The sequence below is a fragment of the Microcaecilia unicolor genome, chromosome 1 (genome assembly GCF_901765095.1).
Source record: "Microcaecilia unicolor chromosome 1, aMicUni1.1, whole genome shotgun sequence".
In the NCBI taxonomy this organism is placed as follows: Eukaryota; Metazoa; Chordata; class Amphibia; order Gymnophiona; family Siphonopidae; genus Microcaecilia; species Microcaecilia unicolor.
In genome coordinates this window covers 186,153,695-186,181,277 of record NC_044031.1, presented here as the reverse complement: position 1 = coordinate 186,181,277, position 27,583 = coordinate 186,153,695, and the positions used below count along the sequence as shown (strand labels likewise).

Here is a 27,583-nt window from a genome sequence, read left to right as displayed (position 1 = left end):
AACAGTGAGAGATAGCACATCACAAATTAAATCCGGAAAATCACATTGTGGAAAGTATATGAATTTATTTGCATTCTGCAGAGGGAAATAAGTATTTAATCCCTCTGGCAAACAAGACCTAATACTTGGTGGCAAAACCCTTGTTGGCAAGCACAGCGGTCAGACGTCTTCTGTAGTTGATGATGAGGTTTGCACACATGTCAGGAGGAATTTTGGTCCACTCCTCTTTGCAGATCATCTCTAAATCATTAAGAGTTCTGGGCTGTCGCTTGGCAACTCGCAGCTTCAGCTCCCTCCATAAGTTTTCAATGGGATTAAGGTCTGGTGACTGGCTAGGCCACTCCATGACCCTAATGTGCTTCTTCCTGAGCCACTCCTTTGTTGCCTTGGCTGTATGTTTTGGGTCATTGTCGTGCTGGAAGACCCAGCCACGACCCATTTTTAAGGCCCTGGCGGAGGGAAGGAGGTTGTCACTCAGAATTGTACGGTACATGGCCCCATCCATTCTCCCATTGATGCGGTGAAGTAGTCCTGTGCCCTTAGCAGAGAAACACCCCCAAAACATAACATTTCCACCTCCATGCTTGACAGTGGGGACGGTGTTCTTTGGGTCATAGGCAGCATTTCTCTTCCTCCAAACACGGCGAGTTGAGTTCATGCCAAAGAGCTCAATTTTTGTCTCATCTGACCACAGCACCTTCTCCCAATCACTCTCGGCATCATCCAGGTGTTCACTGGCAAACTTCAGACGGGCCGTCACATGTGCCTTCCGGAGCAGGGGGACCTTGCGGGCACTGCAGGATTGCAATCCGTTATGTCGTAATGTGTTACCAATGGTTTTCGTGGTGACAGTGGTCCCAGCTGCCTTGAGATCATTGACAAGTTCCCCCCTTGTAGTTGTAGGCTGATTTCTAACCTTCCTCATGATCAAGGATACCCCACGAGGTGAGATTTTGCGTGGAGCCCCAGATCTTTGTCGATTGACAGTCATTTTGTACTTCTTCCATTTTCTTACTATGGCACCAACAGTTGTCTCCTTCTCGCCCAGCGTCTTACTGATGGTTTTGTAGCCCATTCCAGCCTTGTGCAGGTGTATGATCTTGTCCCTGACATCCTTAGACAGCTCCTTGCTCTTGGCCATTTTGTAGAGGTTAGAGTCTGACTGATTCACTGAGTCTGTGGACAGGTGTCTTTCATACAGGTGACCATTGCCGACAGCTGTCTGTCATGCAGGTAACGAGTTGATTTGGAGCATCTACCTGGTCTGTATGGGCCAGATCTCTTACTGGTTGGTGGGGGATCAAATACTTATTTCCCTCTGCAGAATGCAAATAAATTCATATACTTTCCACAATGTGATTTTCCGGATTTAATTTGTGATGTGCTATCTCTCACTGTTACCAATAACCTACCCTTCAATTATGGGCTGCTCATGTCTTTGTCAGTGGGCAAACTTACAAAATCAGCAAGGGATCAAATACTTATTTCCCCCACTGTACATATATACAGCGGAACACCTTATATCTGAAAAGGGCTATGGTTAACTTGAATAATGGATTTGTATGGATAATGAAAGTTCACCTGTACGTAATAAAGAGAAAATGACTGTGCAAAATACAGCTGTTCATTGAGAGTTACTGTAAGAAACAATGACATAACATTCACATATACCCAATGCACTGGTTTAAGTATTCTAATAGCATCCATCTGCTTTAGGCATCACCTAGGGTAGATTATCAGCCTTTCCTTAACTACTTTTACTTCACAGGTGGATTTCATAACACTACAGATAAGTGTATTGCATGGGGAAAAAACCTCCAAAAAATCCAGTTTTACTAGCATTGTAAATTTGTTTGACATGTTATTTACAGACACTAAATCAAACAAAACATATGCTCGGCCTCATAATTTGCAAAAAGCTTTTCAGTAGAAACTGTGAGATTATGAATATTATGACAATTCAGACTTAAGAAGCCAGCCAGTAGAATAGGGAAACTGATAGTAATACTCAGTAACAGAAAAAAAATGGAATGTGGTTTATCCAGTAATGTGTTACCAAGCTTTAACATTAAAGAATTTTGTAGTTAAGTAGTGAGAATTTTCGAAGTGACAGTGGATGTATAATTTAAAATATGTTTAAACACCTTTTGATACCTATGATTTGAAGTTTGTGTCTATATCTATCCAATGATGATTTCAGAACAGTAAAGTTGAGGGATGAGTGAACAATTCTACCTTGCCATAGGTGGGCTTAGTGAAAAACAAGCGTTGTTTTCTCTTGCACTGCCCAGATTTGTAAAAGTTTTGTTAATAATTCATGCTGTTGGACTTCTTTGTGGGGGATGGGCTCTGCAGTGCCCAGAATAGAAAAAAAGAAAAAGGTTTGTTTAATGCTGGTGTGCTTCTGGCCAGAGATGGGGATTGGGAAGGGCAGGGCTGATGCCAGTCTAATGGGGAGGGAGTAGGGCAGGGCTGATGCCCGCCTACAGGAAAGGATGGGGGGGAGGGAAGGGAGGGTCTGATGTGGGCTACAACAGGACAGTTTCAAAATTTTGGTCCTTTATTCTGTAATTGGTGAGGGTTTGTCTGTATTCTTCATGTTACCAAAGTGAGAGATTCTGCTGGCATGTGGTTAGTGCGGGAATCTATACGAGTCTGAATTGTCTGGCTTTTCCAATGGGACACGTATTGCTGTTGTGTATATTCACTGCTTCCTTTTTAAAGGTTTTGCTATTGGCATTTGTGTGTTAAAGTTTGCAGCAAAGGCACTGAGAAGCTTCTTAGTAGGATTTAGTGTTACTCCACTAAAGTTTTTTTTTTTTTACTAATGAAAGCGACTAAAAAAATCTGCCTGAACAGCTCCAATCCGCATTGTGCGCTGTTGATAAGCCAAGAATGTGCATCACTATCCAGCTCACTTCCAAGGCACATTACCTACTCTGTGTCCTGCCCTGATGGAGCAGGCCAACGCTGTCATGGAGACCAAGCGAATGTGAAATGCCTGACTGCCCAGAAATACCTGAAAGCCCACAGAGCAAAAAAAAAAAAAACTGCTCCCAGTTCCAGGTGATTGATGGTCCACACCACCTCTATCAGGGACCACAGCCCCTATGCATACTGGCATCCGTTACCACCACTATCCAATGCGGCGATGCAAGCAGCATTTCCCACTGGAGGTTGGTGTCACAAAGCCGCCAGTTCATGCTGCACCACACCTAAGGCAGCCACGGAAGATGGCGGTGGTAGTCCTGGGACACCAATGACCATAGGTGAAGCACGGAGAGCTGTAGCAGATGCAAGCACGCCCTTACCTCAGGCACTGCCACAACAGGGGCCACCATGGATCCCAGCACCTAAACATAATCCAGGCCCTAGAACAAGGCGACCCCAAAAGGTTAGATATTTGAGAACGAAACTTGATCTTCCTGCCTTCTGGCAAGAAGATCTGTCCCTGCATCATGTCAAAGTGCACTCCCAGAAAGACCAGCGTCTGGGAAGGAATGAGATGACTAGAAAAGTAGATCACCCATCCCATAGCCTGCAAGATCGCCAAAACTCTACTGGTGGCGAAGTGACTCCTGTTCGGACTCTGCTCAAACCAGCCAAACGTCAAGGTAAGGGCGCAGCCTGACCCTGCCCTCCGAAGAGACGCTGCTGCCACCACCATCACCTCGGAAAACTTGTGGAGAGCCATAGCTAACCCAAAGAGATGGGCACAAAACTGGAAAAGACAGACCAGGAACCATAGATGTGGTGGCCAAAAAGGAAGTAGCACTGTCAGACACTCTACTGACTGAACCACCACTACCACAAATGTCAAGGCTTCCATGCGGAAATCGTGCACTCTCAGGAACTCATTGACCTAAAAGAGATAGGAGCACCATTGGCAAGAACTCCCTTATTGAAGCATCACAAAGTAAATGGAGTACTGACCTGAGCGTATCTTGGATGGCGGAACTTGCCCCACCACCCCATAACTAGAAGGGCCCTCACTGTTTTGTCAACCATCGATCGTCTGACGGGCGTGGAGCACCAAGACCCAAGAAGAAATCTCTGACAGGAGCGGAGAACTTGAACCTGAGAACTCAAATCTGAAACTGTCTCTGACGAGAGCGAGCACCCATTGGTCTGGAGTGAATGGCCCACTCTTCGTAGAAAAGGGTCAGTCGACCCTTTACCCGACACACGGAAGATCGAATCTGCGCCCCATCATTCCATGGAGCGCCAAGCTGCTCCTGCCAACCTTGTCATAACGAAAGGAGAACCTTGGTTAGACATTGGCTCGCTGAAAAAAAACCATCAGGGTGATCCGGTCGGAATCAACTGGCCTCACAAAACCGAGGTTTTGACGCCCCAGTCCTAGGAGCCGTTAGGTATGTCCTCAGGCAGGCACTGGGATTTGGACTCCCCAAATCCTTAAAGATCTTATCCAGATCCTTGCCGAAGAGAAGCCTTCCCCGAAATGGAGCATAGAAAGACGCTGCTTCGATGCCATGTCTGCTGCCCAATGGTGCAGCCACAGTAACCAGCGAAAAATCACTGCCAGGGCCATCTGCTTGTCCGATGCTTGCATTAAATCATAAAAGGTATCAGCCAAAGAGGCTAGACTAGACTCCAGGTGGGGAGCCACAAGCTCCAATGCTTTGGGCAACTCCTAGCCCTGTTCCAGCAGTTGCTGCAGCCAGCTAACACATGCTCTGGTCGCGGAAGAGGTACACAAGGATACTTGCAGTGCAAGCTCTGAAACTGCAAAAAAATGCTGGAAGGAGGCCTCCAACTGCCGGACCTGCATATCCTAAAGGTTCACCTTGTCTCCCAACGGCAAAGTGGTCTTCTTGGTGACCTCTATCACCCGAACGTCCACTTACTTGAGAGAAAACCTGTCCGGAAAAATACACACCTACAGGGCAGAGGTGAGCCCTGGCCCTAGCCACCTTAAGGCCCCTACCAGGATCAGACCAGAGCGCTGAAAACAGTTCCTGAATGGCCTCCTCTATGGGAAACGCCTCAAAGGCCTCCGTGCGCTAGTCATTGAAGGTTTGACAGCTGCTGCCGTCCACACCTTGGAGCCCGCTATATACCACACCACTAAGGCGCTCAAAATAAGAGATGCCAACTCATCCCAGAGCAAAAGCATACAGCGTGGGGGCATCCTGTACTTCCAGGAGGAGCTCACCGTCCTCTACCACTTCCAACTAGAACGCCAGGAAGATTCCCCCGAGCCTGATAAGGAAAGAGGAGGGGGTCCGAACGACCCCACTTCAAAAATGGAGGCCATACGCCTGTGCAGGATCCTCCAAACATGGCCTAAGGCAGCTGGAAAAGATCCCCAGGCAAAGCCTGCGGGGCATCTAGCACCAGAGCTATCTGAGAGTGCGGGTAAGACCGTTTCAAAAATAAGCTGGGTGCAAGGGGAGAAAAGGTCCTGGGAGAACAACTCTCCTGCCATCCCTGCTCCAGCTGCTCCAACCAGAAGACCCCCCCCCCACCCTCCCAAGGCCGCTGTCATTTCATCAAAGCTGCCACCCAAAGAAATCTCCAGCCGCGAGGGATCACAGGCAGTCAGCTGAAAAGCACATCTGCAATAAAAATGTTGTGCATGCCAGAAACACCTGTGCGGGAAACTCCCTCTTCGGGCTAAACTGAAGCACCATGACCCCCACGCTCTCCAAACATCCTGTGCTGCAAAGGCGAAGTGGAGCGCCTACTCCTGCAGCAGGAAAAGCATAAAACTGTTTTCACTGCCATAGCGCCGTCATGAACCTGGACCACATGGAGAAGCCAAGTAAAAACCACTTACCCCTGGCAGAACAGTGCTGAGCTCCCAGTGCAAGTCTCAGGAGGAGCCCAACGGCACTCCTAGCTCCCTAGAGCCAACCAGACACAGGCTTCCTCTCTCTCTTTTTTTTTTTTAAAGAAGCGGCTGTCAAATGCCCTTTTTTTGTGTGTGTGTGAGGAAGGCCATAGCAGCATAGCTAGAAACCTACAGGGAGCAGCCTGAACTACGGAAAACTGTGGAAACTGTGGGGTAAGGGAGGGACTTGAGCAACAAATACACCTTCAAAGTTGGCACCACCAGCCACCCACCCCACCCCGGTTCAACTGGTCACCACAGCCCAGGAGAATTCCCACAGTATAATTCAAGAGCTGGAGGGAATCCATTCACCACCTGCTGGAGATACAGATATACTGAAGGAAGAGGAGGCTGGATATCCAAGATCACTGGCTTCTTTCAGTGTTCTCTACCTCCACCTGCTTGTAGACGGACACAACCCACCAGTTTCTGGATTCATCTGATGCTATGGAATCAAAGTTAGCTCATAGCGGCTAACTGGCTCTATCACGTGATAGAACTGGTTAGCGCTGATATTCAGCACTGGGTTTAGCATTTAAATAGGACTGTTATTTATGTGGTACTATTTAACTGCTAGGAACTTAACCGGTTAGACCTGAATATTAGCTTAACTGGTTACGTTCTGGTGGTCAAAAATGACACCGGAAATCCAATGCTGATTGCTGAGTATGGTGTGGCACTGAGTTTACGAATTCAGCACTGGTAGCGGGCTTTAACCATGCTGCCCACTACTGGATAAATATCAGCCCCATAGTGTCCATCCATATTAGCTCTAGGCCCATCCAAAAAGTCAGTTCTGGCTACGTCACTGGTCTCTATAAGAGACCTGAGCCTGGAACAGAACTGGGGGAATTTGTTGAAATGAGTGGCGAAAAGATCCACAGAGGGAGTGCCCCACTTCTGGAAGAGATTCTGGGTTACACCCATATTGAGAGATAACTTGTGATGTTGCATTACCCTGCTTAGCATGTCTGCCAGGCAGTTGTCTTTTTCGTTAAGTATGTGGCTTGCAGGACCATCCTGTGAAGGAGAGCCCACTGTCAAATCCCTTTCGTGTCCTGACACAAGGGTTAGGAACCCATATCCCCATGTGTGTTCAATAGTACAATGCAACCTGACAGTCCATTTGGATCAAAATAGTTTGGTTCTGTAGCCAATCTAGGAAAGCCTTTAGAGCGTTCTAATAGCTTGAGGAGGCTGATATGGAGATCTGTTTTCTGAGCAGACCTTGTCCCTTGGGTGCGAAGCCCAACAGAGTGTGATCGAATTTTGTTTTCTGATCCAGCACCGAAACAGATCCAAAATTAGGGTTCAGGTTCCAGCTGAAAACTCCTGAGCATTTTCGGTCGCAATTGAAAATGTGACGCATCCCCCCTTGGCCACCCATTAACTTCCCCTCACCCTCCACAGACCTACTTGAACAGGCCCTAGTGGCTTCTTTGGGGGTAGGAGCACCCCTGTTGCTCCTGCCCCTGGTGGCTCTGTACTCCAAAATGGCAGCCAGGACTTCTCACGGTAGCCTTGTGAGGCTGCCATGGGAGGTCGTCGCCGCCATTTTGGAAGTGGGAACCCAATTCCAAAATGGTGTCTGCTCCTGTCCCCTGTGGCTCCTTACTCCAAAATGGTGGCCTGGACTTTTTGCAATGTGGGATGCTCCTGCCCCGAAGCCACCATTAGACTACCAGGGCCTTTAGAAGGTATGCCCAGGGCTGGCGTACAGAGAGGGAGCCAAGGCCACTGCCACGTTTTTGGTTCTTGATCTGGCCGAAACCGAGCAATGGATTTCAGCCATGATTTGGTTTCAATCAAAACCAAAACTACCAGTTTTGGTGCGGCTTTAAAGCCCATGGACATGATCCTCCCATTCCAGGTAGGATGCATCAGTTGTGAACATCTTCTGAGGAAGCAAATTTGGAATGGTAGTCCTACAGTCAAATTCGACCTGTCCACCAGAAAAAAGGGAGTGAATGAATTCTGAAGGGAGCTAGATGACATCCACTAGGATCCCAGCTAAGACCACTGGGAAGCTAGGATCCAAAGGGTCTCTTTCAAATGACGAGACATGGAAGCAATATGCATTGTGGAGGCCATGTGGCCTAACAGTTTCAATATCTGCCAAGCTGTGATCTGTGTGCTGCTTCAGACTTGCAAGGCAATTCTGACCATGGTATCCGCTCTCATTTGGTGCATTGGGAGAAGGTGGGACTTGGGTAGTTTATGACAAACCCTAGTAGCTCCTGCACCCAAATGGTTCTATGCACTGACTCTTGAAATGTGCTCTTCACCAGCCAATCGTCCAAGTAGGGAAACACAAACTCCCAGTATGTGTAGTGATGCTGCAACTACTGCAATATATTTGGTGAAAACATTTGCGAGGCAAAAAAGCAGAATGTGATACTGATAGCAGTGTTTCCCTATTTGGAATCTGAGATGCTTCCTGTGACTGGGAAGTACTGATATGTGGGTATAGGCATCTTTCAAATCCACAGAGCATAGCTAATTTTTTTTCCTGAATCATGTCCAGAGAAATCATCCTGAACTTTTCTTGACCAGGAATTTGTTCAGGGCCCTTAGACCTAGGATGGGTCAGAATCCCCTGTTTTCTTCGGAAGAAAGAAGTATTCAATAGAATCCCTTCCCCATGGTGGCACGAAGTCGACTGCACTGGCCTACAGAAGGGCAGAGATTTCCTCTACAAGTACTGGCTTGTGCGAAGAGCTCAGGTAAGATGATTTCAGTGGGCAATTTGGTGGTCGTTGACACCAATGAAATATGCAACCAAGAAGGATTATTTGAAGAACCCTCTGGTCGGGCCACCTTTGATGGAAAAAAAACCGAGCCTGCCCCCTACCAGAAGGTCATTCGGGACAGTTACTCAGACTACAGTTATGCTCTCCTGGAGTCATTCAAAAGCTTGTTGCTTGCTTTGACTGGGAAGTCAGCTGGGGTTTCCAAGGACAAGACTGACGAGGGCAAGAACACTAGTACTGGGGCTGATGGGCAGAGCGAGAAGGCAGCGGAAACCTATGCCTTTGAGAGTAGTAGGTCTGTTGCCTAGGCCCACTTGGAAATCTCCTAGCAGAGGAGGATGCAGCTGGAGGCTGTCGAGAGAGACTGGATGGTGTCAGTGTGCTTCTTGACGGAGGTCAGTAACTTCCTTAACCATGTCCCTAAAAAGATTATCTCCTTGGCAAGGTAAGTCTGCTAATGTTACTTGAACTGCTGGTTCTAGGTCAGAGACATGCAGCCATGAGAGTCTGCGCATCCCCACAACCATGGCTAAGAGTCTGTATGCAACATCAAAAGTGTCATAAGAGCATCAGCCAGATCTTTCTGCACTCCAGCTGCTTAACAGCCAACTAGTGAAGTTCAGTAGCCTGCTCCTGAGGGACAGAATCCTTGAGACTGAGAGTACTGCATAGTAAAGACTTGATGCTCATGTAAAGCTTCTTGGACTAAATGTGGGCAAAAAGCATCTAGGACCGAAACTTTCTTCTCATATGAGTCTACTGTCCGAGCTTCTCTATTTAGGGAAGCCAAGGCATGAGGCCTGGAACTCGTGGCTCTTGAGGGCAGATTCAACTACCAGAGAGTGGTGAGCCAGAGAGTGGTGAGGTAACTGAGCCCTCTTGAATCTGAGAGCCTTCTGGTCATGGTACCGAGTATCCACCTTCTTAGGTGCGACCTACAGAGAGAGGAGATTCCCAGTTTTGTAGGTGAATCTTTGAGGATAGGGTGTAATGGAACAATGACCCCTTCTTTAGGGGACAACTCATAATCAAGGACTTACAACATGTCTGCTCTGGGTTTCTCCTTTGCCTCCTACTTAAATGAAGCCAACTCCTTCACAAAACATTTGAAAGAGGCCCTAAGGTGGAGAAATTTACATCTCTCTTGGGGTGGAGAGGGATCAGAAAGGACCCCATAAGACGACTCCTCCGAGAAGTAATGAGCGGTCCCAATCAGACTCCTCACAGTACTCAGATTGAACACAGCGAGTCTGTGCTTGCCCTGGTTCAGTGGGACTATGCTCACGCCCTGAAGGGTGACGGGGAACAGCCAGCCCTACCCTCAAACTCCAGGGAAGCTTCCTCCCTCCAATATCGAGAGTGGTACTGCATGGGTTGACGTCGACACCTGTTGGGGCGCCGCCATCGAAGACTGTAACATAGGCAAGGTAGAAGGCCTTTGCAAGAAGTTGGAGGATAAGCAGCAGCTGGCACAAGTGCCTTTAATGCCTGAACAGTGTGCAGAAGTAGCAGCTGCACCAATTCCTCCCTGAGCATGCCTTGATACTGCTCATCGAAGGTAGGCATTGGCAAAGGTTGGGAAGCTGGGAAAGGGACAGACTGCGAAGGAGCTGGTGATGAATCGGAAATGGAAACCTGAGTGCCCGGAGACTGGTGTACTGGCACCTCCAAGGAGGGGGAGTGCTCCTTTTCCTGCCGGTGTTTTTCTGGTACCAGCGATGCCGATGTCCTGGCGCTCCCAGTGCCATGCATCGAAGATGACTGATGCTTGTGCTTTTTGGGTTTCTCCCCATGCTGAGCATCATGGTCATTCGGTGCTGTTGAGGACGTCAAACCCATATGCATCCTCTGTGTTGGGTCTGATGCTGACCAGTCCCGGGGCCAACTATCAGCGCCCAATATCGAGGGAAGTGGAGACCTCCCCAATACTGGTGTACTCCTAGTAGTAGCTGATGTCTGGGCAGCAACCAAGGTCGATGCTTCCAGTGCCAAGATCGATAGATCAGCCTTTGGGGAGCCAAAAAGTATCTCCTGCTGGATCTGACGCACTCTGTGTCCTCAACTGCATTTTAAAAATTTAGAGAACAAGAGTTAGGCCCAAGGCACCCGATGTATCAAGTGTGCAGGTCTGTCACCAAAATCACCCGACTACATTGGGCCTAAGGGGGCCTAATGAGCCGCAAAAAGAAAGAAAACTTGAAGGGCAAAAAACACTATGAACTAAAAGGGGAAATAAAAATAAATTAGAGAAAATAATGAAATAACTGAGGAAAAAACATGCATCGGAAGGCACTGCAAAGGCAGAGAAAAAAAAAGCTCAGACATCTTTCCTGCTCCATGGAGAAATGAAGACTAAGGGACCTGCACTCATGCATTAGGCGAGAAGCCACGTGCACATGCTGCTAGAATTTTCTATTAGCATCTATACCCTTGCCAGCATCCACACCCGGCCCCTTTCTGATGTCACCCACATGTAAGAACACAGCTAAGCCTGCTTTTTCTCAGAGAATATATCTATTCTAGGATACAGCAGCTCCTTCCGTCCTCCCCCTGCATCCTATTAGTCAAATGCAGCCAGCCAATAGGCTGCAGAGGGAGGCAGGAGCAGTAGCTAGGATATAGAAACCTTCTGTCCTGCCTCCCCTGCACAAAAAGAACAGAGGAAAACAACCTTCCCAAACAGCACAGGTACAGAAGGTACCAAATCAATTTGCTGCCTCCCCTGCAGCCTTGTGACATGGAGCTTTCAGCTGCAAACTTACAAACCTATAAAAGAGAATACTGGAGGTGCTCAGGCACCCACAGCGCAGCTGCCTATGCTAACACTATTCAATGTATGCAGCTGCATCTGCAAATGACCACTTTGTTAAACAGGCGAAGATTTAAAAAAAGAACCCACTAGGTGTGCCAAACCAGACTTTATGCCTAAAGTTCACACATTTTTCAATATAATACGAGTTTCTGGATAAAGGGATTTCAGATATGAAGTGTTCTACTGTATATTTAAAGACCTACTGTAGAGAGAATAAGACAAGGTAAACATCTATAATCACAAGCAAAAACACTCGTGTTCTGAGATTGTACTTCATAATTAAAGCAAAACTAACTCGTGAAACAAGGAGCAATATACCATCTCATCACTGGGGCACCTAAATGGAGATTGTGACAGAGGTGAAAATAGCTCACTGACTACATATTGTTAAAACATTATTTTTAAAAAAACTATAACAAACAAAACTCCAAGCATATTTTGCTTCCCTACTTCACTGCATGCATGAAACTGTAACTAACTCAATGTAAATGTGAAACAGAATTGATAGCACTGCATGCACGAAATTGTATCTAACGCAATGTAAATTTGAAATAAAATTGAGCATTAGAAAACTCAGCATCTATCTCTAGATACACTCTTAGGCAAAAATAAAATAAACCATCAGCACTTCAAATATAGCAATTTATCTTTAAATTGGATTATCCCTCTGTGTAGGCTTAAATACATTTCCGGTTACTCATTAGTGGGTGACACTTGTCCGATGACCCTCTTACTTGAATTTCTGACACTCTGAGGAGAGACCCTGGGTATGGTGTTTGTTTTATACCTTTCTACATTTTGTTTTCCCTACCTTTAATCTAGTTTGTTTTCAGTTTCTCTTTACATCCCAATATTTTTTTTTTGTATTGTAACCCACCTAGATTGTTGAGACAGGTAACAGATAAAGATGTAATACAATGTGTGTTTTCTCAGCCTCTGCAGTTCTGTACTCATACCCTCTCCATGAGAAAGGAAAATTTGTTTTCATAGCCATGACATTCAGACCATGCTCACCTGCCATCCGCTCATCTGTCTCCCTGTTCCCATCATCAGAATATCGTGCAAAGTCCAAGGAATCAAGGGTACTGATGCTTCCAGCTCGGTCTGCAGAAAAAAAAAACACAAAATATGTCAATATTTTACTTTAACTGACAATGCATCCATTACATTTGTAAACTGCCCTCATGTCTTAAGCAAAAAACAATTAACCAAACAGTGTGCCATCCATGCCCACTCTCCAACCAATCGCCCCCCAACATAGCATGCAGTTAGCATGTGAATTAGCACACACGTTAACTGCTTAGTGCATGTTAGTAAAATACTTCCTTAGCTCTAATGATATCACTCAAATTGTCATTTTTATTAAAATTATTTCTCATCTATCATATTTCTATGTGAATTATATAAGAACATTCATTCAAATTAACAAAACCTGTGTTTAGAGAAGCTAATTTTAGGTAAAAAAATATATATTTAAAAAAATATTTTAACTGCCATAAGCTCTATTAACATACAGTTTATGAAGTCAATAGCAAATTAACTAGGCAAGATTTTAGGGAATACTATATAATCCAGCCAATCTAGCATTGATATCTACTATATGTGGCTTCAGCAGGCAATTAAAATAAAAGTAATGCCTTTTATTAGGGCTGTACTGAATATTTGTATTTAATTCAACCCAAAATACATTATTTGTATTTGTCCAAATATTGATTTAAATTCAAATATGAATAATCCAGGGCTATATTATGCTAAATCCAATTTAAACAAACACTTGATCTCTAATTTCCCATTGATTCTTTTATCATTTGTTATGTTAAAGCTCAATGCTCATTATTCATATTGGGTATTTGTTTTTGACTGAATAATATTTTTCATTATTCGTATTCAGCCGCATAGTAAAATATGCTAATCGGTACTGTTCTATCTTTTACTCCTGCCCAAGTGCTGCCTTTGAATTGTGGACAGATCAGGATAATACTCAACCTTAATTTTAATGGGTTTCTACTGCACTGAAGCAATCCATTATGTCTCACTTATTAGCTCAATTACTTATTTAAAATACAACATAACCTTGAAAACAGCGAAGATACATACCTGTAGCAGGTATTCTCCGAGGACAGCAGGCTGATTGTTCTGACATGTGGGTCGGCATCGGCCCGGAAAACCAGCAATTTTGCCAGCAAAATACAAAAACATTTTTCCAGACTTCTGGCGTGCGTGCAGCACGCACCCACATGCACAGCCATCTTCCCGCCCGTTGCATTCCTGCTCAGACATAAGAATTGCCACAGTGGGACAGACCAAAGGTCCATCTAGCCCAGCACCCTCGTCTCCGACAGCGGACAATCCAGGTCACAATCAACCGACAAGATGCAAGGAGCAAAGCATTTTGTACTGCCCATTTAATAACATTCTATGGCCTTTTCCTTCAGGAATCCGTCCAAACCTTTCTTAAACTCTGCTAAGCTAACCGCCTTAACCACATTCTCTGGCAACAAATTCCAGAGTCGAATTACGTGTTGAGTAAAGAAAAATTTTCTCTTATTTGTTTTAAACTTACTCCACAGGGGAGGTGGGCGGGTTTGTGAGAACAATCAGCCTGCTGTCCTTGGAGAATACCTGCTACAGGTATGTATCTTCGCTTTCTCCGAGGACAAGCAGGCTGCTTGTTCTCACATGTGGGGTATCCCTAGCACCCAGGCTCACTCAAAACAATGAACATTGGTCAACTGGGCCTCACAACGCCGAGGACATAACATAGATTTACCTGAAACCATAAACAACTAACTGAGAGTGCAGCCTGGAACAGAACAAAAATGGGTCTAGGGGGGTGGAGTTGGATTCTAAACCCCAAACAGATTTTGCAGCACTGACTGCCCAAACCGACTGTCGTGTGGGGTATACTGCTGGAGGCAGTAGTGAGATGTAAATGTGTGGACTGATGACCATGCTGCAGCCTTGCAAATCTCCTCAATGTAGGCTGACTTTAAGTGAGCCACTGACACAGCCATGGCTCTAACATTATGAGCCATGACATGGCCCTCTAGAGTCAGCCCAGCCTGGCCATAAGTGAAGGATATGCAATCTGCTAGCCAATTGGAGATTGTGTGTTTTCCAATGGCGACTCCCCTCCTGTTCGGATCAAAAGAGACAAACAACTGGGCGGACTGTCTAAAGGGCTTCGTCTGCTCCACGTAAAAGGCCAATGCTCTCTTGCAGTACAAGGTGTGCAAACTGCCTTCGCCAGAGCAGGTATGAGGACGGGGAAAGAATGTTGGCAAGACAATTGACTGGTTCAAATGGAACTCCAACACCACCTTTGGCAGGAACTTAGGGTGTGTGCGGAGGACTACTCTCTTGTGATGAAACTTGATATAAGGTGCATGCACTACCAAGGCCTAAAGCACACTGACTCTACGAGCTGAAGTAACAGCCACCAAGAAATCGACCTTCCAGGTCAAGTACCTCAAATGGCAGGAATTCAGTGGCTCAAAAGGAGCTTTCATCAGTTGGGTGAGAACGATGTTGAGATCCCATGACAATGGTGGAGGTTTGACAGGGGGCTTTAACAAAAGCAAACCTCTCATGAAGCGAACAACTAGAGGCTGTCCAGAGATAGGCTTACCCTCTACACGGCGATAAGCACTAATCGCATTAAGGTGAACCCTTAATGGAGTTGGTCTTGAGACCAGACTCTGACAAGTGTAGAAGGTATTCAAGCAGGGTCCATGTAGGACAAGAAAGAGGATCTAGGGCCTTACTGTCACACCAGATGGCAAACCTCCTCCATTTAAAAGAGTAACACCTCTTTGTAGAATCTTTCCTGGAAGCAAGCAAGACTCGGGCGACACCCTCTGAAAGACCCAAGGAGGTGAATTCTAAGCTCTCAACATCCAGGCCGTGAGAGCCAGAGACTGGAGGTTGGGATGTAGAAGCGACCCCTCGTTCTGAGTGATGAGGGTTGGAAAACACTCCAATCTCCACGGTTCTTCGGAGGACAACTCCACAAGAAGAGGGAACCAAATCTGACGCAGCCAGAAGGGTGCAATCAGTACATAAGTAATGCCATACTGGGAAAAGACAAAAGGGTCCATCGAGCCCAGCATCCTGTCCACGACAGCGGCCAATCCAGGCCAAGGGCACCTGGCAAGCTTCCCAAACGTACGAACATTCTATACATGTTATTCCTGGAATTGTGGATTTTTCCCAAGTCCATTTAGTAGCGGTTTATGGACTTGTCCTTTAGGAAACTGCCCAACCCCTTTTTAAACTCTGCTAAGCTAACCGCCTTCACCACTTTCTCCGGCAACGAATTCCAGAGTTTAATTATACGTTGGGTGAAGAAAAATTTTCTCAGATTTGTTTTAAATTTACTACACTGTAGTTTCATCGCATGCCCCCTAGGCCTAGTATTTTTGGAAAGCGTGAACAGACGCTTCACATCCACCTGTTCCACTCCACTCATTATTTTATATACCTCTATCATGTCTCCCCTCACCCGTCTCTTCTCCAAGCTGAATAGCCCGAGCCTCCTTAATCTTTCTTCAAAGGGAAGTCGTCCCATCCCCGCTATCATTTTAGTCGCCCTGCGCTGCACCTTTTCCAATTCTACTATATCTTTCTTGAGATGCGGCGACCAGAATTGAACACAATACTCAAGGTGCGGTCGCACCATGGAGCGATACAACGGCATTATAACATCCTCACACCTGTTTTCCACACCTTTCCTAATAATACCCAACATTCTATTCGCTTTCCTAGCCGCAGCAGCACACTGAGCAGAAGGTTTCAGTGTATTATCGACAATGACACCCAGATCCCTTTCTTGATCCGTAACTCCTAATGTGGAACCTTACATGACGTAGCTATAATTCGGGTTCTTTTTTCCCACATGCATCACCTTGCACTTGCTCACATTAAACGTAATTTGCCATTTAGCCGCCCAGTCTTCCAGTCTCGTAAGGTCCTCTTGTAATTTTTCACAATCCTATCGCAATTTAACAACTTTGAATAACTTTGTGTCATCAGCAAATTTAATTACCTTGCTAGTTACTCCCGTCTCTAAATCATTTATAAATATATTAAAAAGCAGCGGTCCTAGAACAGACCCCTGAAGGAACCCCACTAACTACCCTTCTCCATTGTGAATACTGACCATTTAACCCCACTCTCTGTTTCCTATCCTTCAACCAGTTTTTAATCCACAATAGGACATTTCCTCCTATCCCATGACCCTCCAATTTCCTCTGTTGCCTTTCATGAGGTTCCTTGTCAAACGCCTTTTGAAAATCCAGATACACAAATCAACCGGTTCCCCTTTGTCCACATGTTTGTTTACTCCTTCAAAGAATTGAAGTAAATTGGTCAGGCAAGATTTCCCCACACAAAAGCCGTGCTGACTTGGTCTCAGTAATCCATGTCCTCGGATGTGTTCTGTAATTTTGTTTTTAATAATAGCCTCTACCATTTTCCCCTGCACTGACGTCAGACTCACCAGTCTATAATTTCCCGGATCTCCCCTGGAGCCTTTTTTAAAAATCGGCGTTACATTGGCCACCCTCCAATCTTCCGGTACCACGCTCGATTTTAAGGATAAGTTGCATATCACTAGCAGTAGCTCCACAAGCTCATTTTTCAGTTCTATCAGTACTCTAGGATGAATACCATCCGGTCCAGGAGATTTGCTACTCTTCAGTTTGCTGAACTGCCCCATTACGTCCTCCAGGTTTACCATGAAGTCAGTAAGTTTCTCCGACTCGTCCGCTTGAAATACCATTTCCGACACCGGTATCCCACCCAAATCTTCCTCTGTGAAGACCGAAGCAAAGAATTCATTCAATCTCTCCGCTACGTCTTTGTCTTCCTTGATCGCCCCTTTTACCCCTCGGTCATCCAGCGGCCCAACCGATTATTTTGCCGGCTTAATATACTGCAAAAAATCATGGTTCCGCAGTCTTGCTTGAGTTTCAGCAAAGTCTTCCTTAACTAGAGGTATGGGATGATTAGCATACAGAAGGCCTGTCCCCCAATGCAGGAGAAAGGCATCTGACGTTAGTCTGTCGTGGGCCTGAAGCCTGGAACAGAACAGAGGGACCTTGTGATTGATCTGAGTGGCAAAAAGAGAGGGGGTGCCCAATGCTTGTAAGATCTTGAGGACTACGCTCATGTTTAGAGACCACTCATGAGGTTGCATTATCCTGCTCAGTCTGTTGGCCAGACTGTTGTTTACACCTGCCAGATAAGTGGCTTGGAGAAACATGCCGTGACGGCGTGCCCAAAGCCACATCTGAATGGCTTCCTGACACAGAGGGTGAGATCCGGTGCCCCCCTGCTTGTTGGTGTAGTACATGGCAACCTCATTTTCTGTCTGAATTAAGATGACTTGGTTGGACAAATGATCTCTAAAAGCCTTTAGAGTGTTCCAGATCGCTCTTAACTCCAGGAGGTTGATCTGCAGACCTTTTTCCTGAAAGGACCAAGCTCCCTGAGTGTGGAGCCCATCTACATGAGCTCCCCACCGCAGGAGAGATGCATCCGTCATCAGCACTTTCTGTGGGGTCGCCCCATGGTCAAATTGGATCGAATTGTCCACCACTGAAGAGAATTCCGAAAACTGGTGGACAGTTGGACTACATCTTCTAGATCCCCCGCAGCTTGAAACCACTGAGAAGCTAGGGTCCATTGAGCTGATCTCATATGTAGCCGTGCCATGGGAGTTACATGAACTGTAGAGGCCATGTGCCCCAGAAGTCTCAACATCTGCCGAGCTGTGACCTGCTGGGACGCATGAACCATGGACACCAGGGACAGAAGGTTGTCCGCCCTTGCCTTGGGAAGGTAAGCTTGAGCTGTCTGAGTGTTCAACAGGGTTCCAATGAATTCCAATTTTTGGACTGGGGTGAGATGGGACTTGGGATAATTTATGACAAACCCAGTAGCTCCAGCACCTGAATAGTCATTCGCATGGACTCCAGACCACCATCCTCCGAGGTGCTCTTCACCAGCCAATCGTCGAGATAAGGAAACACATGCACTCCGAGTCTGCGTAGCGATGCTGCGACTACAGCTAGGCATTTGGTAAACACTCTGGGCGCAGACGCCAGGCCAAGGCAGTACACGGTACTGAAAGTGCTGTGTTCCTAGCCAAAATCAAAGATACGTCCTGTGAGCTGGGAGTATCGAGATGTGGGTGTAAGCATCCTTTAAGTCCAGAGAGCATAGCCAATCTTTTCCTGAATCATGGGAAGAAGGGTGCCTAGGGAAACCATCCTGAACTTTTCTCGGACTAGAAATTTGTTCAGGGCCCTTAGGTCTAGGATGGGACGCATCCCACCTGTTTTCTTTTGCACAAGGAAGTACCTGAAATAGAATCCCAGCCCTTCTTCCCCTGGTGGAACGGGTTTGACCGCTTGGGCCTTTAGAAGGGCGGAGAGTTCCTCTTCAAGTACCTGCTTGTGCTGGGAACTTTAAGAATGAGCTCCAGGTGGACAATTTGGAGGTTTAGATTCCAGATTGAGGGTGTACCCTGACCGGACTATTTGAAGAACCCACTAATCGAAGGTTGTAAGAGGCCACCTTTGGTGGAAAAATATCAATCTCTCCCCCCCTCCCCCGACTGGCAAGTTGTCCGGCACGGACACTTTTTCTGAGGCTATGCTGAACTGGAGCCAGTCAAAAGCCCCTCCCTTGCTTTTGCTGGGGAGCCGCAGAGGGCTTAGGCGCACGCTGTTGACGAGAAAGAGTGCGCTGGGATTGAGCCTGGGCAGGCTGCCAAGAAGCAGGAGTGTACCTACGCCTAGCATAGGAATAGGAAGCGCACTATTCCCTAAAAACAAAACACCTAGATGAGGAGGTAGTAGCAGAAGACGCCCGGCGGGAGAGAGAATCAATAGCATCATTGTGTTTTTTGAGCTGGTCAACCAGATCCTGACTCACCAAAAAGGTTATCCCCCCAGCAATGAACATCCGCCATCTGCTGCTGGACCGAGTGATCCAGGTCAGAGACACGCAGCCATGAGAGTCTATGCATCACTATACCTTGGGCAGCAATTCTGGATGCTACGTCAAAAGTGTCAAAAGTACCCCTGGCCAAGAATTTGACACGCCTTCTGCTGCCTGACAACCTGGTGAAAAGGCTCGGCCTGCTCCGGAGGGAGTGCATCAACCAAGCTAGACAGTTGCCTCACCGAGTTCCGCAAGTGGATGCTTGTGAAGAGCTGGTATGTCTGGATTTTGGCAGCGAGCATAGCGGCCTGATACGCCTTCCTCCCAAAAGAGTCCAAGGTTCTAGATTCTCTGCCTGGGGGCGCCGAGGCATAATCCCTAGTACTCTTGGCCCTTTTGAAAGCGGAGTCCACCACCATGGAATTGTGAGGTAGCTGAGATCTCATCAATCCAGGTTCCCCATGGATCTGATTTTGGGATTCAGTTCTCTTCGGGATCACGGGGTTAGACAGAGGGAATGACCAGTTTCACCTAAGGACTTCCTTCAGTACATTATGCCAAGGAGCCGTTGCAGCCTCTCTAGGTGGAGAAGGATAAGCCAGGGCCTCGAGCATCTCAGCTCTGGGCTCATCCTCAACCTCCATAGGGAAGGGAATAGCCGCAGCCATTTCCCGGACAAATTAGGTAAAGGATAGACTCTCCGGTAGAGACAGTCTCATTTCTTGTGGAGGGAAAGGTTCAGAAGGAATCCCAAAAGACTCGTCAGAAGAAAAGTACCTGGGATCCTCCTCTTCCTCCCACGAGCGCTCATCTTCAGTATCGGACAAGACATCTCTTAGAGCAGTCCAAAACTGAGCATGTCTCGATGCCGAGGAATGACGTCCTCCATTGCAGTGCCGAGAAGTCGACGCCCGCCTGGACTCCAGTGAAGCTTCCTCCACCGACATCGGAGAGTCGACCTGGATGGAAGGTGGCACCGAGGTTGGAGACCTCACCACAGGCGAAGGGCCAGAGACTGCTGTAGCCGACGGTACGGAAGGCGCAAGCACCCTCGACACCGAAGCAGCCTGGCGCAGTAACCCTTCCAGAAAAACTCTGGAAGCAGGGCCCTGATGCCCTCGTCGAGAGCCGGCTGCGGGGTTGGTAAAGGAGCCGGTGGCAGAATCTGTCGAGGCTTGGGAGCAGGTACCGGGCTGCTAGACCAACGCATCGGCACCTCCTGAATAGAGGGGGAGCAATCCTCTCGGCGCCTACGCTTCTTGGGTGCCAAATCCCTCGACGCCCCAGAGCTCCCGGCACTGAGTGTCGAAAAAGAACGATGACGGTGCTTCTTCACCTTCACTCGACGCCCGTCATCGAGACTCCTCGGTACCGATGAGGAAGACGTCCGACCGGGGGGGGGGGGGGGGGGCCCTGCATAACAGGAGGCCTCAAGACAGGTGGAGACCCACTCGATGCCTCACTGCTCCCAGCACGAGTTGGTCGTTCCGCAGCCATTACCTTAGCTCCCGACGTCGATGCGTCCCTCGATGTTGATGTCTTCTACCTCGGTACCGATGTCGGCGTCAAAGGGCCAGACTGAGCCCCAAAAAGCTTCTCTCGTTGGGCCTCTCGAGACGCTTGGGTCAGTTTCTTCATGCGAAGACACAGACTACAAGCGGTTGGGCTGTGGTTGGGCCCAAGGCACTGGATACACCAAGCGTGGGTATCGGTACCCAAGATAGTCCAGTTGCACCGAGTACAACGTTTGAAGCCGCTGGGTGTCTTTGATGATATGGAAGAAAGAACAGCTTCGGCGAAATCAAAAAAAATGCGACCGTGCCTGTTAAAAGAAAAAAGGGCATGAAAAGAATGGAGCAACCCGACCGCGCGGCCTATGCCGGCTGTGTCGAAAAATAAACGAAATTTAAAAAGTGGGAAAAAAGTAAAGAAAAACTATGGGAGTTTTTTTTTAAAACTGTAAATTCTAATAAATAAGAAAGAAAAAAAAACCCCAAAAGACAACCAGAAAACTCTTTCCCGGACCTGAGAGGAGTGGTGAAAACTCGACCATACCTCACCGCGGAGAAAAAAATAACTGAGCGGGAATGCTCACGCGACAGGCAGGAAGACGGCAGTGCACACGCGCCAGAAGACTCTGGAAAATTTTTAAAATATTTTGCTGGCAAAAATCGCCGGTTTCCCAGGCCGACGTGGACGTCGACCCAAATGTGAGAACAAGCAGCCTGCTTGTCCTCGGAGAAAATTTGCTTCTATATTCATTGTATAATCCATTTACCCTCCAAAATGCCTGCTGGTGGCCTGAGCTCTAGCATTTCTTTAACATGGAAAGCGACCCTGCTGAAGGTGTACATAATCCATCCAGTCTGCCCAACAAGACGTCCAGAGCTGGCCTGCCAATCTGTGCAGGTTATAGTCGTTCATAATTAAACAGTTGTTGGCTATATGCAGTTGGCATGGTGGCAAATTGCCAGTTAAATATGATGCAGACTTGGACTAACTTTTGGTTTTAATATATGTTGCTAAGAGTATTTAACTTGCTAATATCAATATTAAGATTTCTTCCCCTTCCCCTCACTTGTAGTCTCTAACGTTATCTATGTGAAAAACAGATCGACTATAACAGATTAAGCTTTCTGAACATTACAACTTTAAATTTTCCCTGGCTCATATCTAATGCGCATAAGAATCTTGTTAGGAGGTTCTTTAAGTAGTCTCTTAAAACTTCTGTCAAAGCCATTCTTTGTGTGGCATTTTTTGATACTGTTTTTTGGAATTATATTACTAATCAAGTGGTGGTCAGATTTTAGAGAAGATTCACTGACAATGTGCTAGTGCTGTGGAAAGGAAGCACTGAGAAATTACATGAGTTCCACACATGGTTGAATACACTAGATCAAAATTTACAATTCACTATGCATTTTGATCCTACAAAGATTCCTTTTCTTAACATCATGATTATCCCACGTATGGATTCAACACTGTCTACAGAAAACCTACAGACAAAAACCAATTTTTGCACTTCAAAAGTTTTTGTAACAGGAACTTGAAAGAAAATCTACCTTACTACCAGTTTCTCCGTTTAAGAAGGCTCTGAAGTGTCTATATCGAATTCAACAAACAGGCAAGCTCCCCATGGCCAAAAGATTCAGGGACAGAGGCTAATTCTCAGCATCTCATCACGAAGGGTATGAGAAAGGTCATGGCTGCCGATAGGGAACATTTGCTGGTACCACGCAATGACTGGCCCAGTCCAGATACTGTATGCTAAGATTCTCTAACTTGTCAGGAAACATTAAAAAAATCCTCAGAAAAAGTTGTCACATCTTAGAAGGGCATTCATGTTCAAGGACAAAAGGATAACAGCAGCATGTATCTTACATTATCAAATATCAAAGAGATAGTAGACACAGTGCTTTTTTTGTAGAAAAAAAGGTGCCGGTACTCATTATGGCCGGGGTCACCACATACGGCTCCACCTCTATGATAGCCACACCCCTTATACCAGCTATGGCGCATATAAATAGATATCATTGAAAATATTATACTAGTATAGGAGAAAAAAATAACGTGATTTTTTTTCATCAGAAATCATTTCTATAAGCTGTTACAGCTCCAGTATACCCAGTGCAAAATAAGACAACAGATGTAAATTCTCAAATTGGACATATTTCAAACACTACAATGAAAATAAAATGATTTTTTTCTACCTTGTTGTCTGGTGACTTTGTTTTTCTATCCATCCCAGTCTCTAATTCTGCTGCTCTCTATCTGTTCCCTTAACTCCGTTTCCAGAGCTTCCTTTCCATTTATGTCTTTACTTTCCTCCTTTCTTCTTCATTTCTTGCCCTACATCCATAAGTAAAAGCTGGGTCCTCTTCCATGGAATTGACTGGAGGAGGTGTAAGGTGGATCCAGCTTTTGCCTATTTTCTCCATCCATGTGCAGTTTTTCTCATTTATTCTCTTTCCTACATCTCCATCCATGTCCAGCGATTCTCCCTCTCTCCCCTGCCCTCCCGTCCATGTCCAGCGATTCTCCTCCCCCTGACCTCCCCTCCCCGTCCAGCGATTCTCCTCTCTTCTCCTGCCCTCCCCTCAATGTCTAGCGATTCTCCTCTCTTCCCCTGCCCTCCCATCCATGTCCAGCGATTCTCATCTCTTCCTCTGCCCTCCCCTCCATGTCTAGCGATTCTCCTCTCTTCCCCTGGGGGGAAGGCCGACAGTCGCTCAAAAGCGCATGGTTCGGGAAAAGGTATCTTGCAACGATACCTCACAAACAGGGAAGATAGGCATTCTGGATAGTGAGGTTGCACAACAGACCGTGGTAGGCCAGGGGCCCTTAAATACAATTAAAGATCAGACAAAAGATGTCAAATCAATAGTGTCAGGTACTAAGCATCATGCAAATAGGAACAACAAACATACTCTGAAATGTCTATATGCAAATGCTAGGAGTGTAAGAAATAAGATGGGAGAGTTGGAATATATTGCACTAAATGAAAAATTGGATATAATAGGCATTACTGAGACCTGGTGGAAGGAGGATAACCAGTGGGACATTGTCATACCGGGGTACAAAGTATATCGTAGTGATAGGGTGGACAGGACTGGTGGAGGGGTAGCATTGTATATTAACGAGAGCCTTGACTCAGATAGATTACAAATTCAGCAGGACACAAATCACACCTTTGAATCATTGTGGGTTGAAATTCCATGCATAAAAGGGAAAAAACGGTGATAGGAGTGTACTACCATCCGCCTCGCCAGGATGAGCAGGTAGACGCAGAAATGATAAAAGAAATCAGAGACGCGAACAAAATGGGCAATGTGATAATAATGGGTGACTTCAATTATCCAAATATAGACTGGGTAAATGTAACATCGGGACACACTACAGAGGTACAATTCCTTGATGAAATCAAGGACAGCTTTATGGAGCAGCTGGTGCAGGAGCCGACAAGAGAAGGAAAAATTCTAGACTTGGTCCTTAGCGGAGCGCATGATCTGGTGAGGGACGTTATGGTACTGGGGCCGCTTGATAACAGTGATTATAATATGATCAGTTTTGATATCGACCTTGAAGTAACTGTACACAAAGTCAAATACGTTAGCGTTTAACTTTAAAAAAGGAGACTATGACAAAATGAGAAGAACGGTAAAAAAAAAATCTTAGGGGGGCAACTGAGAGAGTAAAAACTGTACAACAGGCGTGGACGCTGTTCAAAAATACCGTCCTGGAGGCCCAAGGCATACATATTCTGTGAATTAGAAAAGAAAGACGGAAGTCCAAAAGACATCCGGCCTGGTTGAAAAGTGAGGTGAAGGAAGCTATTAGGGCTAAAAGAAACGCCTTCAGAAAATGGAAGAAGGAACCGTCTGAAAATAACAAGCAGAAGCATAAGGAGTGTCAAAGCAAATGCAAGGCACAGATAAAGAAGGCCAAGAGGGATTACGAAAAAAAGATAGCATTAGAGGCAAAAAAACATAGTAAAAATTTTTTTGCGGTATATTAAAAGCAGGAAGCTGGCAAAAGAATCGGTTGGGCCGCTGGATGACCGAGGGGTAAAAGGGGTGATCAAGGAAGACAAAGACGTAGCGGAGAGACTGAATGAATTCTTTGCTTCGGTGTTCACCGAGGAAGATTTGGGTGGGATACCGGTGTCGGAAATGGTATTTCAAGTGGACGAGTCGGAGAAACTTACTGACTTCACGGTAAACCTGGAGGACATAATGGGGCAGTTCGGCAAACTGAAGAGTAGCAAATCTCCTGGACCGGATGGTATTCATCCTAGAGTACTGATAGAACTGAAAAATGAGCTTGCGGAGCTACTGCTAGTGATATGCAACTTATCCTTAAAATCGAGCGTGGTACCAGAAGATTGGAGGGTGGCCAATGTAACGCCGGTTTTTTAAAAAGGCTCCAGGGGAGATCCGGGAAATTATAGACTGGTGAGTCTGACGTCAGTGCCGGGGAAAATGGTAGAGGATATTATTAAAAACAAAATTACAGAGCACATCCGAGGACATGGATTACTGAGACTAAGTCAGCACGGCTTTTGTGTGGGGAAATCTTGCCTGACTAATTTACTTCAATTCTTTGAAGGAGTAAACAAACATGTGGACAAAGGGGAACCGGTTGATATTGTGTATCTGGATTTTCAAAAGGCGTTTGACAAGGTACCTCATGGATTGGAAATTGGAGGGTCATGGGATAGGAGGAAATGTCCTATTGTGGATTAAAAACTGGTTGAAGGATAGGAAACAGAGAGTGGGGTTAAATGGGCAGTATTCACAATGGAGAAGGGTAGTTAGTGGGGTTCCTCAGGGGTCTGTGCTAGGACCGCTGCTTTTTAATATATTTATAAATGATTTAGAAATGGGAGTAACTAGCGAGGTAATTAAATTTGCTGATGACACAAAGTTATTCAAAGTTGTTAAATCGCGACAGGATTGTGAAAAATTACAAGAGGACCTTACGAGACTGGGAGACTGGGCGGCTAAATGGCAGATGACGTTTAATGTAAGCAAGTGCAAGGTGATGCATGTGGGGAAAAAAGAACCCGAATTATAGCTACGTCATGCAAGGTTCCACGTTAGGAGTTACTGACCAAGAAAGGGATCTGGGTGTCGTCGTCGATAATACACTGAAACCTTCTGCTCAGTGTGCTGCTGTGGCTAGGAAAGCGAATAGAATGTTGGGTATTATTAGGAAAGGTATGGAAAACAGGTGTGAGGATGTTATAATGCCGTTGTATCGCTCCATGGTGCGACCGCACCTTGAGTATTGTGTTCAATTCTGGTCGCCGCATCTCAAGAATGATATAGTAGAATTGGAAAAGGTGCAGCGAAGGGCGACTAAAATGATAGCGGGGATGGGACGACTTCCCTATGAAGAAAGATTAAGGAGGCTAGGGCTATTCAGCTTGGAGAAGAGACGGCTGAGGGGAGACATGATAGAGGTATATAAAATAATGAGTGGAGTGGAACAGGTGGATATGAAGCGTCTGTTCACGCTTTCCAAAAATACTAGGACTAGGGGGCATGTGATGAAACTACAGTGTAGTAAATTTAAAACAAATCAGAGAAAATATTTCTTCACCCAACGTATAATTAAACTCTGGAATTCGTTGCCGGAGAAAGTGGTGAAGGCGGTTAGCTTAGCAGAGTTTAAAAAGGGGTTTGGACGGTTTCCTAAAGGCCAAGTCCATAAACCGCTACTAAATGGACTTGGGAAAAATCCACAATTCCAGGAGTAACATGTATAGAATGTTTGTACGTTTGGGAAGCTTGCCAGGTGCCCTTGGCCTGGATTGGCCGCTGTCGTGGACAGAATGCTGGGCTTGATGGACCCTTGGTCATTTCCCAGTATGGCATTACTTATGTACTCCTCTCTTCCTCTGCCCTCCCCTCCATGTTCAGCGATTCTCCTCTCTTCCCCTGCCCTCCCCTCCACGTCCAGTGATTCTCCTCTCTTCACCTGCCCTCGATGTCCAGTGATTCTCCTCTCTTCACCTGCCCTCCCCTCCATGTCCAGCAACTCTCCTCTCTTCCCCTGCCCTCCCCTCCATGTCCAGCGATTCTCCTCTTTTCCCCTGCCCTCCCCCCATGTACAGCAATTCTCCTCTCTTCCCTGCCCTCCCCTCCATGTCCAGCGATTCTCCTCTCTTCCCCTGCCCTCCCCTCCACGTCCAGCGATTCTCCTCTCTTCCCCTGCCCTCCCCTCCATGTCCAGTGATTCTCTTCTCTTCCCCTGCCCTCCATGTCCAGCGATTCTCCTCTCTTCCCCTGCCCTCCCCTCCATGTCCAGCGATTCTCCTCTCTTCCCTGCCCTCCTCTCCATGTCCAGCGATTCTCCTCTCTCCCCTGTCCTCCCCTCCATGTCCAGCGATTCTCCTCTCTCCCCTGCCCTCCCCTCCATGTCCAGCGATTCTTCTTCCAGCCCATCCTCCTTCTCCACTGCCTGCCAGTGTCGGACTCAGCAGCGCAAACGGTGCAGGCAGCGATTCAAAGAGGCTGTCAGCGTCAGAGCTAACCTCTGCGAATCCCGCCTATGCGGAAACAGGAAGTTGAAACAACATAAGCAGGACTCACAGAGGGAAGCTCTGATGCTGACAGCCTCTTTCAATTGCTGCCTGCACCGTTCGCGCTGCTGAGTCTTAAAAAAAAAAGTAGGGGACTGAGAGGAAGTGCAGGACTCGCCGGGGCGTCGCTGGGGGGG

The 27,583-nt window shown here is 46.6% G+C and overlaps 1 protein-coding gene across 2 annotated transcripts in view; it reads right to left on the bottom strand.

Moving 5' to 3' along the window:
• Positions 1-27,583, bottom strand: part of RELCH (RAB11 binding and LisH domain, coiled-coil and HEAT repeat containing) — a 447,561-nt gene that overhangs the window by 396,164 nt on the left and 23,814 nt on the right. For both annotated transcript variants that reach the window (XM_030203226.1, XM_030203234.1), the window contains exon 2: positions 12,431-12,520. In XM_030203226.1, coding sequence (XP_030059086.1) covers positions 12,431-12,520 — 90 coding nt within the window. The remainder of the gene's footprint in view (positions 1-12,430; positions 12,521-27,583) is intronic.